Here is a 20707-nt window from a genome sequence, read left to right as displayed (position 1 = left end):
ACGTGCGAGCACGCGGTGACCTACCTCAATCCTCAGGTGTATCAATTGCAAGTGATCAACAATCATTGCCTCCTCCTCACCTCCCTCACCATTAGAATCGAGTTTAATTTTTCTCTTGAGATGATAAAACCAGTTTGAGGGCGTCTAAATTGTGCACCGGTGAAAGTTTAGGATCATTTCCCATCCTGCGTGCACCGAAGATAACAAATATTATTTTTTACTCAATTCTGAATAGAAAATGGGATGAATTATTATTTTATGTAATATTGGCTCTCACGATTATTCATTAATCATTCAAGAAATAAATCCTCTCATTTTTTTTTACTATTTTTTTAATCTCAGTTACAGTGAAATCTCGAGGATTATTCAAATTTGGAATTCATTATTTAATCGTAATTATAAATTATAAAAATTCAATTTCATTACGATAATTCTTAGGGCGAATAAAAATGAGGAAAGATTGAAAAATCAAAAAAATTTTAGCTAAGAAAATGAATTCGTCTTCCAGGAGAATTCCCTTTAACTGAAATTCACCGTAATTCGTGAAATCGTAAAAATATCTTCAACGCAATCTCAAATAATCACTGCTTAATTCCACAAAAGTTTATTGATTTACTTTTCTCCAAGAACTGATGTATAAATTTGATGGTACGCTTGTAAAAAAGGTTGAAAAAATAAAAAAAAACCATTTGAAACAATAGCAGGCAAAGTTGTTGAATAAAAGTCAGTCATAAACAATTCAATCGCAACCGAAACCCTATTTCACCCATAGTATTCCTCTAGAAAACGATAATTTCGTTGGAGAGTGGATGGCACCCGGGGAAAGGAGAGTAGAAGACACGTCGAGGACTCAAACCGAGGTTTCAGTTGCCTCCAGTACAATTAGACCGTGACGATGAAGAGTTGACGATTGCTGCGTGTCACATAAAATCCTTAAAAAATATAATTATCAAAAAAAAAAAAGGCCAACATCTCCATCAGCATCACCTCCCAGTGCGCGCGAGCCCATTACCCGTACCTAAGAAAAAAGAAATTTACGACTGATTGCATTTGTCCCATAAACCTCCCCCTGGAATAATTGAAATGTCTGATGAGGAATTGCTGCGAATTCTTAACGGATGTTTGTTTTTATTTTTCATCTATTTATTTTTATTTTTTCGTTCCAGGACAATTGTGAATCAGAGGATGGGGGAGAATGTGAGGAGACAATTCGCTTTGGCGCGTGAAAGGAGTGAGAAGGAAAATGGACCATTCGTTCGAGGAAGTGGGGATCTGGATTAAAAGCAAACGAGGACATAGACCGAGACCCACAGCCATCTCGGACCTTGAGCAGTTGAGGTCATCAAGTATAACTTTGAATTTTTGGCCACTTCGTGATTTTTTTTTTGTTCAATCCCCTCGTTTTACGCTGATTCATCCATTCATGAAATTATCACGGGTGTGAGCAATCAAACGTGAGCATCTTCTTGTTATTGTTATAGTGTATTGTGATCACAATTTGTTGTAATATTGTAATTATCCTCGCAATCATTATTATCATCCTCCAGTCGAAAAGTGTTTTTCGGGAGTATCTCGAAACCTGGGGAAGATACAGAAATTTTGGGGGAACCTTTTTTGTTGGAAATTTTAAAAGCTACAAAAAACTTTCTATACAATTTTCTCTATCTATTTAATTAATTATTAAATCATATGAATTACAACTTTGTTGATAAACGTTATCAAAAAATTCCTATAGAAATCTAAATCTTTTTCGCCGATTTTATTAAAAAATCGATAAACAATTGAAATCAAAGGTTTTTTTTTTCATTGGGAAATGTAATTATTACGACTGGAAGTCGATTTTTTCATTTAATAATTCGTGGAGATCGCAAGCTGTTGATTGTTGATTGATCGCTAAAGATTTTTGTCTAAATAAAAATTAAAAAACAGATGGAGTTAAGACTTCTGATGCTGCTTGTGGTCCTGGTGGTTGATGGGACGATTGGTGATACTCGTTACTTCATTAAACGTCAGTCTGATGACCTGAAAATAGCTCAGCCACAGGAGAGTGGTGAGAAGGAAAAGTCCAGGGCGATTTATCGGCTCGAGGATGCCGATTCCATCAGAGATGCTATGAAAGTTAATAATGACAAGCGCAACTCGTTCGTCGAGAGTTCCACCTTCGATCCCGATGTGCTCAACAAGTTTCTAGATGAGTACGCTAATAAAATTAGGAGTACAACGGAGAAATCGTTCTATCATTTGAAGACAACGAAAATGCCTGGAGTGACTCTGCTGGAGATCGATGGAAAAAAAAGTACAGAGGCACCTGCCTCGACGGAGGGATCGATCAATCCTCTGGACAATATTGAGGTGATTTTCAGGGTCTCTAAAAAAACCACCAATACCCCCTGAAAATATTTTTTATTGTTATTATTAATATTAATCAAACGAAATCCAATTTACTATTTCGTAACGAATAACAGTCCAGTTCAATATCGGTTAATCCAAAAACGGGGGGATTTATGAAAAAATCTGAAAAAACATTTTCGGTCGGAAATTTAATTCGCTGCGAAAAGAGTCTTTTCATATTTTCACGTGACGTCGATGGTTTTCCAGATAAATCGATAATTATAATTTACAATTCCAATTTACCATCAAAAACCGAATTTTCTTGATTTCTCTTGAATTCAAAAAAATGAAAATTGTTGGAAATCAATAAATATCTTCAACTGAAAGTTCCAGTGAAATTTCGGAATTAATTTCCCTGCGGATTAAAATAGTTTCATTCAAGTTTTTCGATTTTCAGAGCCTGAATGACACCGTGAAGAGGAATAAATTCTACAGCAGCCAGGGGAATGACAACCGAGACGGCTGGGTTACTCTGGAGGCCGTCCCCTGGTCGAAGAGTAAAATCTCGAAATGGCAGGCGAATCCCAACTCCCAACGGCCCTGGCCAGAGGCCACGAAGTGGGATAAACCGAGTGGTGGAAAGCCCTGGGCTAACGATTTCTCCTCGAGGCCTCATTACGAGAACAACAAGCCATGGTAATACTCCCCCCAGCTTCTCAAAAAATTCAACCATTTGCAAAAATCCCCGCTATTTCCATAAAATCGAAAATGCGAATGTCCTAAGAAAAAAAGCACTTGAAACAGGTACGACAAGCCAAAACCGCAGTGGCCAGACTTCGATCAGCCGCAGACACGCCCAAAGCCGCAGCCAGGTCGTCCTTACCCTCACGATCAGTACGAATCGGTGTCACAGACGCAAAAGTGGCCCCCAGAGCGTCCAAACTCCGCCTGGGAGACATTCCCCTCATCCCATCGCCCCCAGAGTGACATAATAACCGACAACAGACCAGCAAACTTCCCCGTCAGCACTTGGGACAAGTACGACCAGCTATCAAAACCGGGTTACACATTCCACGACAGATATTCGACGGACCCGGAGGAAACCGGCAACGACTGGCCATCGTATCCCAACAAATTTGACCAACCAAAGCCAACGAGACCCTTTTACTCTCAATACAACTACGACAACCGACATCCACCGTCACACCCATCAACTGGTGATGGCGAGTGGATTCTTCTATCGACTAATCGTGGCTATCAAAAGTCACGTCAACGCTCTCTCAAGTTTGAGACGATTGACAACATCAATCTCATGCCAAATGGCACGAAAAAAAATGATGATAATGATCCAGCTATACCTGTGATGACATCCAAACGACAGGTTGGTCATAACCCGATAAATCCACTTCGTCTCTAGTTTCAACTTCGATAGTGAAACGACGCACCTCTTTCTCCCTTCCTGCTTGACTCTCTGCTCATCTATCTATTCATGAAAATTATATAAAAAACCAGTGAACAATTGCTTTGACAAGTCTTTGGCAACATCAACTAATTCAGCGATTTATCGGATTATTGTTTTTCACCGGTTGCAACGGTGATCGATGTCTAATTTTTGATCGATGAAACATTCAGGTACGTCTGACGGTTTTACCGTCGTTGAATGGAACTAATACGACAACGTCACATGGGGGGCTGCTTGAGGTTGAGAGGACTTTTAAGACGGTCGATCAGAGCCAGAGAGAGTTTGAGGCGGGAAAGTTGACGCAGAAGGTCGATAAGAAGAGGCCCATCAGGACTTCTGTTGCAGCGAGACCTTCTAATTCAGCGGTTCTTGCTGCTGTTGGGGCTGGAATGCTTCCTGCTACCATGGCGATGATGATACCCATGATGCTGGGGAGGAGGAGACGATCCGCGGGGCCTAGGGATGGAGGAGGGCGCAATTTTTCCATAAGTCAGTAGTTTAATTGTGGTAGTGAAATGGTTGACGAATTTTTCGGGGTTGTAGAGAATTACTGGACGAGTTGGAGCGGAAAATCATTGACAATTTTAGCGCGTCATGTTTCGGGGAAATTATTTCCTAATCAATCGGTTGATTTTCTTGGAAAAATTCGAAATTTTGGGAATCGATCAATTGAAAATTCAATTATTTGTTGTGAAATTTTTATGGGGAATAGAAATGGTAAATAGATTTTTATTTTTATGTTTTATTTTCATTTTTTATCGGCAATATTTCCTGAAAGTCGAGTGTCACTCCAAAAAACCTGGAAAATTCGGTCAAGTATTTTCAACAATGTATTTGGGTAGTTGATAGAATTATTTATTTGGAGACGAGGAGAAAATATATTATGTTATCAGGTGTTGAAAACACTAAAGTCGTGAGGCGAAATACGTAAAAGATTTCTCTGTTAACGATTTATCGATTTATCTAAAACGCATTGATCTGAGGAGAAAATACGAAAAGACATTTTTTATCGCAAATTTAATCAGCTTCAAGAAAGTTCTGCAATGTTTTCTTCTCAAACCGATAGTTTATGTGATAAATCGATGATTAAGAGAAATCCAGTCTACGTATGTCTCTTCACTACTTCCGTAATTAAATATATCGACGAATTTTTATGTTGACAACCCTTTTTTATTTATTTTTGCCATAGTTTCGTTTCGGTGGCGATTGATGACAATTTTTTCACGAGTAGAAATATTTATTCTGGATATTTGATATTTATTTACAATAATAAAGTGCTTACAAAACGTTAATTAGAGTACTTTACAATAAATTATTTTATTTCATTCTGTTTTGAGAGATTTATTATTCTAGGTATTCCGTCTTCGTCGCGCTATAAAAGACATGGATCGCTACATAAATGAGAAAATCGCATATTTAAAATATATTTTTAGCAATTCGTATCTCGAATTTATTAAAAAACCGAAAAATCGTCGGAAATTTCCCAGAATTTCGAAAGATGGTGCTAAATGGCGGGTTCTTCCCAAAATGGCGCCCCGTGCTGCAAGCATAATCTAAGTTTTATTCACATAAAAATTCCTTAATATTCATATTGAGAATAACTCCACGTCCGTGTCCCATCCAAATTCTTCCCGAAGTTTTCCTAAACGTCAGATATGCGAAATAATTTTTTTTTCTCTGCAGATTTCTTCCTTTAATGAGCGTGACGAAAAATAGGAATGCAGTACTGCCGGAAGTGTCTATTAATACGCAATGCAGCATTCGGTTTTACTTTAAACGATTAAAACCCGAAAATCTATTCATCCCCATTTATCCTCTTCTGGACATGTCCGAGATATCGTGCGAAACTCTCAGAGGCGTGCTTGAGGATGGTCAGGCCGAGCCTGAACTTGACCTCCGCAAGTCTCTTGACAAAATTCAGGACGTTAAAGCCCTCTGCAGGTGTTTCCGGGGTGGTAGTAAAAGTTTCATCCCCTCCGCTGGAATTTTCTGATACCTCGGCGTTCGTGGCCTCAGTCCCTGGCGACGTCGTCTCAAGACTCTTCGTCGAAGACTTTTCACTTTCGGTCTCCTCCGCCGCCTGGGGCGTGGGGCTAGTGGTCGATTTCTCCGATTCCGGTACAATTTCCGTTTTCTTTGTCTCTTTTTTCACGTCGGTCATTTCTCCGGGTAACGCTGAATCGATTATATCGAGGATCTCATTGCTCAAGGGCTCTTCATCCTCCATTTCCCTCTCCTCCCTCTCAATCTCACTGCGGGACGGGATGAATTGGATAACGGAATCCCTTCTCATTCGCTTCTTAATTCCATGAACATCCCGGTGGGAATCCCCGGATTCTGAATTGAGAGATCTCGGTCCGTGCTCGACCGCGACAGCTGCCGGCGTGATCTCAACGTCCTCATAGCTCTCAGACTTCAAAGCCTGTGCATTTGGTTGATCGAAGACCTGATCATCAGCTTGAGTCTGCCTGAAGTGAAGACTCTGAGCTATCTGCTTCTCGAAGTCGACACCAGAGGGTTGAGTGCTCGCGTCGATGGGGAATTTCGCCTTCTCCTCGCTGGAGTACTCCTTCGGGATGTTCCCGACCACGAACTGCCGATCGACATTGGTCTCAACAAAGTCAGAGCCCTTGGAACGATCGTAATAACTCGGTGTCGTCGAGCCGTCAGAGTACTTGAACCCGGTGTTTCTGTATTTCATGTCGTAGACGGTGGACGTCTTCTCGGGGCGAAAGACTGGAACCGACGACGCGGGGAATCGCGGATCGGTTCTCCTGGTGGTGTCCGTGTAGCCACCGTCGTAAGCTTGATACCTATAGTAGTTCTTGTTGAAGTCCTTGATACCACCGTACTTTCCGTCGTTAGAATTCATCCCCTGGAGCACCTTCGTGAAAACCTCCTCTTCACGCTGGCCGTAGTTCCCGCCGTATTCGTCGAGGTTGTACTTGTAATTGGGCTCTACCTCGTAATTTCGTCTGGATATCGCCCCACCGAAGGGGTAGAGGAAGTACGAGGCCAGCCCGAGACCTAGACCCACCAGCGACATCACTCCCACACTCGGCATTACCTCACGACTTATGAAATTGTAAATCTGCGTGGTGATCGGTTTGGCGACTTGCTTCTTCTTCTGCTTCGTGTTAGCGTCCGGAACTATTTTCGATTCCTGGAGGGAGGTTTCTCCGGAAGCGGGAGTCGATGTCTTGATCGGCTCCTTCAATGGTGAATCTTCAGCAGGTGTGGCGGCTGTAGAAGAAGGTGAAGACGTCGTGGCAGGCTTGCGTCTACGGGTCTTGTGCTTCTTCCTCTTGGAGGCTGCCTTCGATCGCTTGGTGGTCGTCTCCGTGGATGTCTCGACTCTCGTCGACTCAGGGTTGAAGTCGAATTTGACATCAATTTGAGAATTGGTCAGCGGTACTGGTTCCAGACTTGTGCGTTTGTCCTCCGGGTCTTCTGGGATGCTGAGCTTCTCAATCGTCAGCACTGGAGCGCTAACTTTGATCGGATCGATCTGGATGGTGGTCGGAGTGTCCACTGGTTTTTTCAGGTGAAGTTTCAAGACATTCGTCGGCTTCGGGGTTGACTCGATGGGTAAGGGCTTGTGATCTGTCTTTATCGATCCCTGGACTTTAGCGTTGAAGATGGGTTTTGAGATGGACTCAACAAGACTCTTCGGTGTTGTAATCATCAGAACTGGCTTGAATGTCACCTTCTCAATTTTTGAAGTGAAGTTGGTCTTCACTTCCGCTCTTGTCGTCGTGGTCTTTCGAATCGCTGGCTTGGAGGGACGAGGCTGTGACTTGACGATCTTCATGGTAGTTGTCTTAGTGAGAACTGTTGTTGGGCGTCCTGTCGTTGTCTTCGGCTTGGAGGTGGTCTTCGTTGGAGTCGTCTTCTTAGTTGTTGCCTTCGCCGTCGTCTCTTCGTCCATCTTCGCTGCAGGCTCAGATCTCGGGGTAACGACTCCAGGAGATGATGAACTCTTTTCGGGGCTTGGCGTTGTCTTCTTTGAACTGACGAGCTTCGTTGTCTTCTGTGTCGTCTTCTGCGGCGGGGAGGTCGTCTTCACTGTAGCTCTTGGAGTCGTTACAGCTTCCTCAGGGTGCGTTGAGGAAGAAGACTTCGGAGGGACGGTTTTGTCTACGTCGTCTGGGGAATTCGTGGATGAGGGTGGATTCAGCAGGATCCAGGTGGACAGCCCTCCGGTCGTCGTCTGTTGGTTCTTGTAACTCGGGTACCTCGTGGCCGCCACTTCTCGCTCCAAGTCCTCGTCGGTCATCGCCATCGCCTGACCCGGGTGGCTAACCTCGAAGTAATTGTACTTGGAGTTGACCGGGCGCCCTGCAGCAGTCATGTCTGGTGTCACTCCCTTTATCCGCTCCATCTCTTCGATGATCGGTGACTCTTGCGCTGGAGGAATCGTCCGGTCAGGCTTCCGAATGAGCAGCCCCTGTTTCGGTTTTATCGTGTCATTTTTCGGCTCAGCTGGTCCTTCTGGACCGGAGACATTCAGCAGTTGAGTGGCTACGGTTCTCAGGGACTGGTCCATGTAGTCCTTCAGATCAGAATTTTTCTGCGGCTCCAACCTGCAAACAAACGATTCGAATGTTGAATTCGTTACTGGAGATTTCCCACTTTTCTCTGATATTTTCGATACTCACCTGTTCAATTTTTTTAAATTAAAATTTACATTTTTAGGTTTCTTGCTTAAAACTTTGTGTTCTGCGGTTATAAATTATAATTAACATTCACGTTTTATGCAGATCACGAAGTTCTAAATTAATTAGATGTAAAAGATGATTTTAGAATAAAATGACAAGCGTTGTAATTTCCAATGTTTTATTAACAATACAAATCAATTGTCTTTCTCATTAATGCCCCTGAAACTTCGGAAAAGAATTTATTTAAACCTAGACTGGTCACTTGGTAAAACTCCATAATTTAAACATGATCAATCATGAAAACAAACGAAAATAATCCGGGGATTCCCTCTGTTAAGTGACAAGCCTAGGATCAAAACAACAAATAACCTATAATTATATAATTTCTACATTAACAAGCAGAGCAAGAAGAGACAGTAATATAATAAATAAAGATTAATGAATAAATAAACGTTCTGTAATAACCTGAAAATAGGTCCCCTGAATGGGGCATAGTTAAAGAAAAAAAAGATCATCGCCTGCGCTTCCTCCGTTTACTCTTCCACTCCTGCCAATTTCTATAATCGTGAATGGACTGCGTGACGACCTCTTCGAGGTTTGATCTAAACTTCGGGGAAACCCTGTCCGCGGAACGACCGAAATCGAGACTCCCAGTGAACGCGTAAGGAAATGAGATAGCAGCAATGCCGAGGATGCCAGCAGCTAGAGCAGCGAATGGTGCAGCCGCGAAACTGAATATTCCGTAATTTAGAGGATTCATAAATGTGAAATACGTGAATATTGAGCCCATGCCGTCCATGATTCCAGCAGGTGAAAGATCAAACTCATCATCATCGTCGTCATCGTCATCATCCTCATCATCGACAGTCGATAAAGCAGTGGACGCGGGCCCAGCCGGGGCCCCAGCGGCTAAAGTGCCTCCAGATGCTATTGCGGGCCCGATTGGATCCCCAACAGCACCACTGGACTGCTCCAGAGCCGCTGCAGCTGGAGCCACAGGTCGAACCGCTGCAGACGCCACGCCGGGTGCATCTGCCACGGAGGCCTGAGGCCCAGCTGCATCCAACTGCCCCAGAACCTCAGCTGCATTCCCCGCCGCCTCCGGCTCCACTTCATACTCAATATCCGTCGCCTGATTAACATCAAAATTTGGATTCGAAAGAGTTGAATCCGAGGGTTCAGATGAGGGGCCCTCCAATGTACCATTGACATCCCTAACTGGTCCCGTCGACGCTAACGCAGTTGAAGGGAAACCCTCCGAGGGATTTGTCACGTACATCGTTGAGTAATCAGTCGGGTTTAGACTGTCCCCGTACTTATCAGACCCAGCCTCGTCCAATCCGATCACCTCAGGCCCAAAATTATTTGTACTGAGGAGTTGAGAATTGATGACGATGTTCAGATCAGTGCAACCCTCTTTACTCTGAATTGTATTATTGACTTTGGTAATTGAGTTGATAGTGATAATAGGGCAATCTGGGGTCTTATCGAAGGGCAACTGATTCACTGAGTCCTTGAGAGACTGTTTGGTGTCATTAGCTTGTGACATAAACATTATGTGGACATTCGGGGGTGGCTTAAGGGTGGATACGTTTTGCTGGCCCTCACTCACAGTAACATTGGGCCTTTTGGACATGGGATTGATTATGTGAACTACAGTGTTTTGAGATATTTCAGAGATGGGCTTGAAGAGGGGCCGTTTTGGGACCACAGTGGGATTTGCGGACCCCTCATTGGACAGACCTGGTAAAGTATCCCCTTGAATCGCCGGTTCCGGCGGAAGTGGCGCCAAGCTGGATTGCAAGGTCGACGGGATATCCGAGGGTTGAGCCTCCGAAAAGTGGAAATCATTAACCTCCTCATCATAGTTTTGGGTTTGATCCGGGTCCGTTTGTGTTACCAACGGTCGGTTTGGGTCAAAGACAGGGGAGAAAGTATTCGATAGGCTCTGCCCAGGCTTCGTATCCGCGAGGAAGTAGCTCTGATTGACGGTCGACGTGAACGGGGGGATCTGGAGCCACTGGATGATCTCCTGGATATTCGGTGACGGCTTTAGCGTCGGAATCGCGGGCTGTAGCTGGGAAACCGTGACCTTGGGGTTCTCTGTTGTTATCTCAAGATCACTGGAAGGGTTCGAAGCAGGTGTAGGTTTTTTTGAGGGTTCCAGGAGACTCGTGTATTTCTCGTAGTTGTAGAGGTCCAGGATATCCTCAGGAGGGGTGTTTGGCCAAGTTTTTTGATTAGGTGTCGACAAGGCAGGTTCCGGAGTTGTGTTATCGGGTTTAGATACTTTTCGCGAAGGTGGGACACCCGCTGGGCGTTTCTTTGTGGGGAAAGAGGGGGACGGAAAGATCGAGGGTTTTATTACCACGCGGTTTTTCCCGGAGATCGGTGACTTTGTTGTAGCCCAGCGGCCTGAATTCCGAGATCTCTTCGGGGACACGAGCACTCGGTCGGTAATCGGTGACTTTGATGCCTGATCAGGAGAGGAGGGGATTGAGAGAGGACTCCATCGGGGAATCAATATTGATTTTGACGGCGGATGTATGGGCATGTCGTCAGGCGGAAATGATTGCCTAATACTCGACATGATACCTGGTGTAAAACCACCGGCGTATAGCTTATTGTAAAATTCATTAAGATTGCGAGAGGCGATGTGGGACGCTCTGTACCTGCTACGTGCATCTTCGTCCGGGTGTTTCGTCACTTGGGATGTCCGCGTTGCTGGCACTGTGGGAAAAAATTATAGGGTGATTAGTTGATACTCATTAGGTTGCACTGAGAGGGTCATTACGAATTGATGAGGGGTCTCAGGATTTCTGCGGTATCACAGGGAATTTGCGGGAAAATCTTAGATGAGCATTTTATTGGAGTTTTAATTATTATTGAAGTTAATGAGTGGGCAAAATTTATTATACTACGATAGCTTGTTTTTTATAATATTTCTGTGTCCTTGTATCAGGTACTAGAATTTTTGGGAGGATGAAATGGTGAATTCTTCATGAAGGTTGAATAAATATTTATTTACCTGTTTGCTGAGGTCTTGAGGCAACCTGGGACAACAGCAGCGCCCAGACCACAGGGGATATCATTTTTAGTCGCATTTTCATACTGAAACAGAAAAATCGGCGGTTTAATTCGGAGTTCGTTCATGAAATAAAATAATCCAATATCAATAGCACTAGGTTTCATCGGGAAAAAGAAATAGGGGAGATAGTTATTCGTCTTTAATATCATTTACGTGAGATAAATTTGAAGATCGGTTTTGTCCTCGAGGGGCCGTGAACGAAAAATGTTTTGAAATCTCGTGGGTTACCTCAAAAAATCGGTCACCATTGCAATGTGAAACGACGAAAAACCATGGAAATGAGATGCTTGCCACAATGACATGTGATGACGTGAAAAAAATACATTTGTCTTTACGAAGACGGTGGGACCGCCTGATGGGAATTTTTTATCGTTTTTTAAAACTAATTCATGGCCGGCAATTCGATAATCTCGTTTGTATTCGATACTCGTCGCTCGGTCCCGCGTCAATGTCAATGCAATTTAAAAAAGTCATGATCTTACGTCCCTCGAAAGTCGAAACATCTTCAACTGAATTTTTCCGCCCGTCCAATCCGCGGATTTTACTTCTCAATATAACACAACAGCCGCAAACCGCAGAATTCTCCGAAGCCAAGGGAGATAGCGGAATTTTTGTAATGACCATTTTTGCAGGTTTCAATCGGCTCTGCAAAAAAGGTCATCACAAGAATTTCGATAACCCCCGTGAATTCCGAGTTATTCACTGAAAACTCATCGGCAATGAAAATCGCCTTGAACTGGTTTGTCGATTCGCAACAGAAGCATTGATTTATCTCACAAACTGTGGATTTCCGGGGAAAACAGTGAAGGACTTTTTTTTACCTAATAAAATTTTATACAAAAAAGATGTTTTCATATTTTCTCGAAAAATCAATACTTTTGGAGATCAATCGATTTAACGAGATTGAAAATTCTGATTCATCTCATTTCACGTTTTCGATATTGAATTAATTTTGGACTCGCGGGCCGAATTTTCCATCAAATTGTTTTACCGTTTATCCTGTAGTTTTTTTTTCATAATTGATTCATGTTTTTTATACTTCATATCATATTTTTTTCTTTTAAATCGCGTCCGCTAACGGTACCAGCGTTCCTGAGCTGCGACGCTCCGTTTTGCATGTGTCGTCTCGCCGTCACGCCTTAATTCCCGTGAAAAATTTTCCAACCGATGGATTGAAGGAGGAATAATCGAAATTAGTATAACGAGTCCAGCAATATTTCACACAGAGCAAATATGTGAGAATGATCTCCAGCCATCGATTCAGTTCAGCGAGCTGAAACGAATGTTCGATTAAAATGAATAGAAAATCCCTCAACAATAAACAAATCGGTAGTAATAATTCTTCTATCCCAATACTCGACATAAAAAAAATCCGAGCAATCATTCCACTATAAAATCGCAATAAAAAATTCAAAACGTAGATATAAGTCGAATTCAAAATTTTTCATTACCGATTTATTTCGAGAACTATCGATTTCGAGAAGAAGTGATAAGGAATTTTTTTGGGTTTGTTTAATTTTCGGTTAACAATTTTCGTTTGTTTTTTTTTTTAATTGGTTATTTTTGGGGTTTATTTGGGGTTTAGTCGAAACAATCGGTTACTGTTTATTAATTGCTGATAAATCATTACAAATAATAATTTATTATTATTAATTATTTTAACGATCTCGTAGAAGAATCGGTAATTAATCGGTGTAAACCAGTTCAATCGATGAACTGCGGATATTTCCACGGTACCGAAAATTTCCCAGGCATAACCGATTGTTTTTCCCATCTGTATGCAATGAAAATCCCTCGGAATTGTAAATAAGTTGCGGACTCTTGCCTCGAATTATCCCGAGCACTGACTCACGTCCAGTGCAAGCATGCTCTTACACCGAAAAAAAAAAAATCAGAATTACAATCAAAACAAAAACAAGAGGAAAACGGGGATAAACAGTTGGATTTATCGGACTGGGTCAATACGCATCAAGTGAAAATTCGCATGTGTAACGAGAGGTAATTAACATCGTACACTAGCATGCGTGAGCTTTATTCACTAATCTCAGTTAACGACCCGAGAATTATTACTGTTTCATTCTGTTTTTTGTCTTTACGTGGCGTAATGCATAAGTATATCATGAATATTACATCATTTTCTCCCACGTACACATAATTTATAGGGAAATTTACCCTGAATTTACGATTTGTGACATTGTAATAAATTCTTGGAAGATTGCAAGTGAAATTTTAATACATTTTTTACAGTGTAATAATTACCGTTGTTTATTCATGGAATTCTCATCGCTAGAGAATTTTACAAGTTGAAAATTCAAAGAAATTTCGGCTCATAAACAAAAATAATAATTTTTATAGTGAAAATTCACTTGAAACATTGTAATTTCCCTAGGAAGTGTAATTCTAGTGCAAAAAATAATCCAACTAAATAATCCAGAAATAAATAAAAATGACACACAATAAATCCTCAAAATCGCGTGACCATCTCAAAAATATTGTAATTAATTAAAAAAAGGGATTGAAATAAATCTGAAACTCACCGAATTAAAATGACCCGATCAACTCGACCTCATTAACACCACAATCACCTGGGGTACGCGAAAAATGATGGAGAAATTCGTGATAAAAAAAATAAATAAAAAACACGGGGTACCGGAGGAAAATTTGTAAAGCTGATACGTTGAGGAAAATCTTTGGACTGAAGGTGCACGGCTGACCGAGTGTCCGTTGTACACCACTACTGGACACAGGTTGGGAAGGTATGGGGTCCGATGGAGTTTTATCCCCAAACCCGTTAGCTTCGAAGGGGCCGTCAGTCTTTATTCGAATGCCGGGTTGAATAACCTTAGGTGTACGTATGCTAAGGAGATGCTCTCTTTGGTGGTGTAACTCAGAGTCCATTTAAACGAGGGGGGAGGGAGAAAGGGGGTGGATGGATGGGAGGTGTTGGATGCTGTGGCACCTTGAAAGACTCCCGCAACCAGTACTCTGATGTCCTCCAAGGATAAATGAACCTGGGGATCCCATATAAAAATAACATTTTCACATTAACGCGCATTAATGAATGACAATAATAAGTTTATTTAAAGTAATTAGGGGGTATTGCCCATTGATTACAATTTAAGTCTTCATTTTATTTATATTTAACCCGGGTAAAAAAAAATTGTAAACGGAATATTTTTTCTAAATTTTCAAAAATTTCGGGAAAACTTTTCAGAAATTTTTTTTTTGAAACAAAAAAAATCGGGAAACAAAACAATTGTTTTGAAAAATTTTTCAAAAGCTTTCCCAAGAATAAAATTGTTTTGTTTTCCAATCTTTTTTGTTTCATAAAAAAAAAATTTCTGAAAAATTTTCCAGAAATTTTTTGAAAATTTGACAAAAATATTCCGATTACAATTTTTTTTACCCGGGAAGTTTAAATAAAAAATGGGGTGCACGTAGATTTAAGTGGAGATTTTGCTCTTATTAATTTGAGGTGATACCTCGAGTATATTTCAGAGAAGACATTATTTTTCTCTATGCAGTCGGAGACATCAACGCATGTATGAACAACACCCGCAGCCGTGGGCGGGATATCAAGTATTTTCAATCCCGTTATAAACAAAATGCAGGAGTGAGGCACGAGTGTTTCATAATAAATTCCAAGTTCCAGAGTACAATGCGATTCGAGATGTTTTTCCCGGATAAATCAGGGGTGACAGGGAGTATCTCCACTGGAATCTGCGTGAATACGTCACCACCGTGGGAGATCCCGTTTAAATGTCATCATGAGAACAGGAGTGAACTGATCCGATGGAGAACACTCAGGCATTTATCCTCAACTATTTTTCCAATGAAATTCTAATTCTCCACCTCGAATCGTGAGCCATCGTTATCTGGGACATAGCGGAACTCACCCAGTGTTTGATATGCTTATAAACATCTTGTGTCTTCACCGAACACTCGAGTTATAATGCGTTCCAGCTGCTCATGGTGGGCAGGAGATTATCATCATTCTGGAGAGATCGTTTCAAACGTGTCATTTTTTCGTTGCAAAATTTAAATCATCGCGCTATCTCAAGATCACACCGAGAAATTACTAATTTATGATTTTTTTTTCAACATTTCGCGATCTCTAAATTATCACATATATTATGGGAGAATAGAAAGGAAATTTTAAATTTATATTCTCCATTTATGTTCGTTTTACTGAATATTTTTATGGCATTATTTTTATATCCATTAATATTTTCTATTAAATTTGCATTGTTGCAAGGTCAATAATTAATTATTCACCGATTATTTAAATAAAAAAGCACACCTCAAGGTGGAAGTATGTATAAATATCATTTCAAATTTATCGCAACGATTTTTTTATTCTCAGTCATCTCATGTTCATAATTAATAATAAACAAATTATAATTATTGTTGATAATCATAGTGACAAGTATAATTATAGCAATAACAATTATTCATTATCATTATTGTCATTGACTTATTCTTCACTTTTTAGAGAAAATTCATTTATTCAATAATTTGTCATTAATTCAGGATTAATAAAAAATGTTATTGTAAATCGACAGTGATTTATTGTCTGATTGTTGTGATGATTACTAGACACATCACGTTGTAACAACATCGAATCGTAATTGATGCAGAGCAGGAGATAAAGTCGTTTTGTTGGGCATTAATTTAATTCGCAACATTTATCCTGATCGCATTGCGTATCACGAGGGGCTCGTCGTGATTAATGGCGAGAAATTACGGGGGAGTCGAGTAGTTAAACATTGGATTATGGTTTAATGAAAACAGGAGCCGAGGAAGTGAGAATTTTATACTTGTACTCTACATTTATTATGAGTGCATTCGAAATCCAGTGGAATATTCAGTGGGCAATCCTGTTCTCCCAGTTTATATTATCATTATATATACCCGGATAAAAAAAAATTGTAATCGGAATATTTTTTCTAGATTTTCAAAACATTTCAGCATGAAAATCGAGGAGTTATTCACTGAAATTGGAAAATTCAAAAATTATCGAAATGTATCAGGGGAGCATGAAGGTCGAGGAGGTATTCACTGAAATCTGAAAATTCGAAATTTTCAAAAAAGTATCAGGGGCGCATAAAAATCGAGGAGGCATTCGCTGAAATTAAAAAATTCAAAAATTTTCGAAATGTATCAGGGGAGCATGAAGGTCGAGGAGGTATTCCCTGAAATCTGAAAATTCGAAATTTTTAAAAAAGTATCAGGGGAGCATGAAAATCGAAGAGCTATTCACTAAAATTGGAAAATTCAAAAATTTTCAAAAAGTATCAGGGGAGTATGAATGTCGAGGAGGTATTCACTGAAGTCTGAAAATTCGAAATTTTCAGAAAAGTATCAGGGGAGCATGAAAATCGAGGAGCTATTCACTGAAATTTGAAAATTCAAAAATTTTCAAAATGTATCAAAGGAGCATGAACATCGAGGAGATATTCGCTGAAATTGAAAAATTCGAAATTTTCAAAAAAGTATCAGGGGCGCATAAAAATCGAGGAGGCATTCACTGAAGTTGAAAAATTCGAAAATTTCAAAAAAGTATCAGAGGAACATGAAAATCGAGGAGGTATTCGCTGAAATTGAAAAATTCGAAATTTTTGAAAAAGTATCAGTAGAGCATGAAGATCGAGGAGGTATTCACTGAAATTTGAAAATTCGAAAATTTCAAAAAAGTATCAGGGGACTTTTTATATATTTTCCTAGGCTTACAATTATCGACGTAAGTCGCGGGATCGAGCAACTGTAAAATAACTCGAAATGCCTCGACGGAATTCGATACGCCGACGAACCAACTGTTCACAACGCCAAGTACTCACGCAAGTCCGACGAATCAATTGTCCACATTTTATTTTTGTTATTTTTATTGAAGTCATGAAACCGCCAGATGTGATCTATGGGAAACCACCGGTTACAGTTGCACCTGCATCCCGGGGAAAATAGGGAAACTCGATCGTAAAAAAAAACGATTCCTCAGAAATTAGACGAAATAAAAGAACGGAATAAAATCGTGATAAGCAATAAAACGCGGAATTATTCATGTTTCAATGAGAGGAACTTCTCAGCAGTTGTTCCTTCGCAATGCGCAATTAGGAAAAGCTATTCTTCACTCCTTTTCTCTGCATCTTTATTTTCCCTGATTGAAGGGGCAGTTAATTCGTTTACTACTAGAGAAATTCCTAATCCACTAAACATTTTATTTCATTTCAAATGAAATTTCAATGTTTCTCTTATTTTGTAATTCATACGAGAACGAGAATTACCACAAGATAATGAGTATTTACGGGAACAGTCGAAACTCCAGTGAAGGTACTAATAATTTTCTTAATCATCAAATTTCATTAAATTTCATTAAATTATATCAGACTAATTGTAACGCCGTAATCTCTTCAATTCCCCTTGCCCTAAACAAATCAAAAAGCTACAGAATAAATAATAAATATCTACAACTCCAGATAATGCATTAATGAATATGAGATAAAACAAAAAATTCAGTTCATCAAATGATTTTTTAAACCCAATTATTATCAATAGAATAAAACCAAAAAATATCCGTTGGAATATTATTATTTGAATTATATTATTATTTGAATACTAGCTGTTAAAAATGGCGGAGGAAGTGTGTAAAAAAAATGCGTTGATTAACGGTGTGTTGGATCACCAGGAAATGCTACCGTTTGATTATTTCCAGCCCCACTGGATCGATAATTACAATGTGTCAATGAAGTGTACACAGAGGACTGATTGGATGGCGTAGTTAGTGGGATGTATGGTCAGCATGAGGATAAGTTTATGAATAAGTCAGCAGGTAGTTAATACCGCTAACCAACTGTGGAGTAAATCCCTGAGTACCTACATACCCAGTCACTCTATGACTCGTCTTATCGCATGCCTCTCAGTACTCAACTATTATTTACCTCTGCGTGACGGTGGATCACACCATTACACCCAGCAATTCGATCATGCATGATTTTACGGGGTATTGCTATTGCTATTGCTATTGCCCGTTTATTCCGAGGGGCTATCGACTTTTTAGTCACTTCACAATTACGCGATTACGCGATTACGCGATTACGCGATTACGCGATTACCCGGGGACTCGATTATTTTTTTTCTTCAGGCATTCAGATCGACGGATTTATTCAGGACGAGAACGATGCCCTGGGCTTCTCGCTATTCTCCGTGTCCGGTGGAATGCAATCGCGTGCAACTCTGTTTGTAAACATTAAACGCGTCGGACTACTGTTTGGATACCGTTGCTGCAGATCATACAATTTTTATTTATCATCGTCCATTTCTGCAGGATTGAATTATAAACATTATAAAAATATGTTAAATGTATTTTAAAACAAAATTCCCGTATGCACCGAGGAGAATAATAATTTCAGATAATTGAATGTCCGAACGGCTGGTGCATAATGCAAATTCGATAAAGTTATAAATTCTGCGGATAAAAATTATAAAAATTGAATACTACTCACGGTTTTCGCACGTTGAGATGATCCACAGGTGCCGACACTCTTCAGATCCTCCGCTCTCGTCTGATTGTGGCGACTCGTCCATTAGGTCCTAATCCAGATAATTCATATCAGATTAAATGGTACCAAAAAACAAATTAAGAATCGGAGAATTTTCAATCGCAGAACATTAAGAAATTCTCGCACCAATTATTCTATTGTTATTACAAACAATCGAATTATTATGAAACTCTCGAGAATCCTTACCACTCAATCCTCCATGATCTCCAGCAGCTCCACCGTTCCTCACAGAATTCACCCTTTCCTCTCACGTTAATCCCCGTTACACAGAAATCAATGAAGCAATTCGCCACAAGAATGACTCCTCCAATTATCAATGACTCTTATCTCATTCTCCATCAGGCGAATCAAAGAGATTGTTTGACGTCATCAGTCATCTCCAGAAGCTCCTGGTCCTCTTGACAATAATCTTTCAATTATATCTTCAAATTTAGTGATAATTTTGATTTAATTTTTATTTTGATTGTAGCTATTATTATTTATACTCCGATTATTTATATTTCTCGATGATTTCAATGGCTTCAATGATTCATTCGATTTTTACTCTTTTCAATCGTCTTTTTATTTTCTTTATTATCAGAAATAATAAAATTTCTGGTGATTTTTATTGTTGAAAATTAAAATGATACTAATTGGTAATTAGATGATAATTATGATGATTCTCTCAAATTGTCTTCGATCTTCTCAACTATTCCAGACGTGTGCTTCGATTTTAATCGTTTTAAATTTTCTTCGTAAACTTTGTTTATCTCGTTTTGTTCATTAAGTTGCCGATTCAACCGATGACGATTCCTCTCGGTTTCATTCACATCGTCTTTACCCCCGTCATCCTCGATGGCTAGAACCAATTGGAATGAAAATGATGATGCCAATTTCTCGTTATGATCCAGTGGAGATGCATTAATGAAGAGCTTCCAGTGGCGATAACGATTTCTCTCAGAAAGTTGTCCTTGGCGATGACGATTTCTCTCAAAAAGTTGTCCTTGGCGATGATGTGGTTGTGATAATCACGGCTGAATCCTGACAGCTGAAGTTCTCGGAATGATCCAGTTGAGGTTTATCGATTTATTTTGCTGCAGTCGCTGGTGGTGATGTCGAGTTGATTTTTACGGATGACGTGAAATAGTGATAATCAGTCTGAGAACAGTGATAGTGGATGTCTGGAATTACACTGAGGCTGGATAGCGAAGAACGCCCCCGATGTGGCTCGCTTTCCCATGCCACACTTGGTACTACTTCCTTGTATTTAATAGGTGGGGGTTTTAATCCCTTCTTTTGCACTTGTCCTAGACACCAGGACCTGGAGATCGCCCCTCTACCACTGGTGGTCGCTCTGGAATACCAACTCTAGGATTTGCTTTTCCCACGAGTTAGTCGCCCGAGAATTCACTCGCATTGTGACGATTTCGAGTGCCGGAGGCCAATTGTTAAGTAAAATATCATGTCCTATGGTTAAATATCCAGTGACAATGGACAGCCCGAGGCCATTGACCTCTTTCTCGGGGATGAATGCCCAGGGGGAGTTCACCGGGAGTTTTTAGCATTTCGTTTCCCTCACGAAACCAAGAATAAACGCCCACATCCAACTGATAAAATATTCCGTTGAATGATT

The 20707-nt window shown here is 40.3% G+C and overlaps 2 protein-coding genes across 2 annotated transcripts; one reads left to right on the top strand and one right to left on the bottom strand.

Moving 5' to 3' along the window:
- Window positions 1–1139: 1139 nt before the first annotated feature.
- On the top strand, window positions 1140–4440 carry LOC105265314 (uncharacterized). Its single transcript, XM_011302748.1, has 5 exons — window positions 1140–1454; window positions 1930–2352; window positions 2789–3027; window positions 3136–3712; window positions 3964–4440. Exons 2-5 carry the CDS (start codon window positions 1930–1932, stop codon window positions 4288–4290), a joined length of 1566 nt encoding a protein of 521 aa, XP_011301050.1. The 5' UTR covers window positions 1140–1454; the 3' UTR covers window positions 4291–4440.
- Window positions 4441–4904: 464 nt separating this feature from the next.
- Window positions 4905–20300, bottom strand: LOC105265432 (uncharacterized). Its single transcript, XM_011302905.1, has 5 exons — window positions 19282–20300; window positions 19039–19126; window positions 11480–11562; window positions 8970–11181; window positions 4905–8376 (listed from the first exon to the last, which is right to left on the bottom strand). Exons 3-5 carry the CDS (start codon window positions 11559–11561, stop codon window positions 5589–5591), a joined length of 5082 nt encoding a protein of 1693 aa, XP_011301207.1. The 5' UTR covers window position 11562; window positions 19039–19126; window positions 19282–20300; the 3' UTR covers window positions 4905–5588.
- Between the last annotated feature and the right edge of the window lie 407 nt (window positions 20301–20707).

Source organism: Fopius arisanus, unplaced genomic scaffold (genome assembly GCF_000806365.1).
Source record: "Fopius arisanus strain USDA-PBARC FA_bdor unplaced genomic scaffold, ASM80636v1 scaffold00029, whole genome shotgun sequence".
Taxonomy (NCBI): domain Eukaryota; kingdom Metazoa; phylum Arthropoda; class Insecta; order Hymenoptera; family Braconidae; genus Fopius; species Fopius arisanus.
The sequence above is the reverse complement of the archived record's forward strand: the minus strand, read 5'-3'. Positions and strand labels throughout refer to the sequence as shown.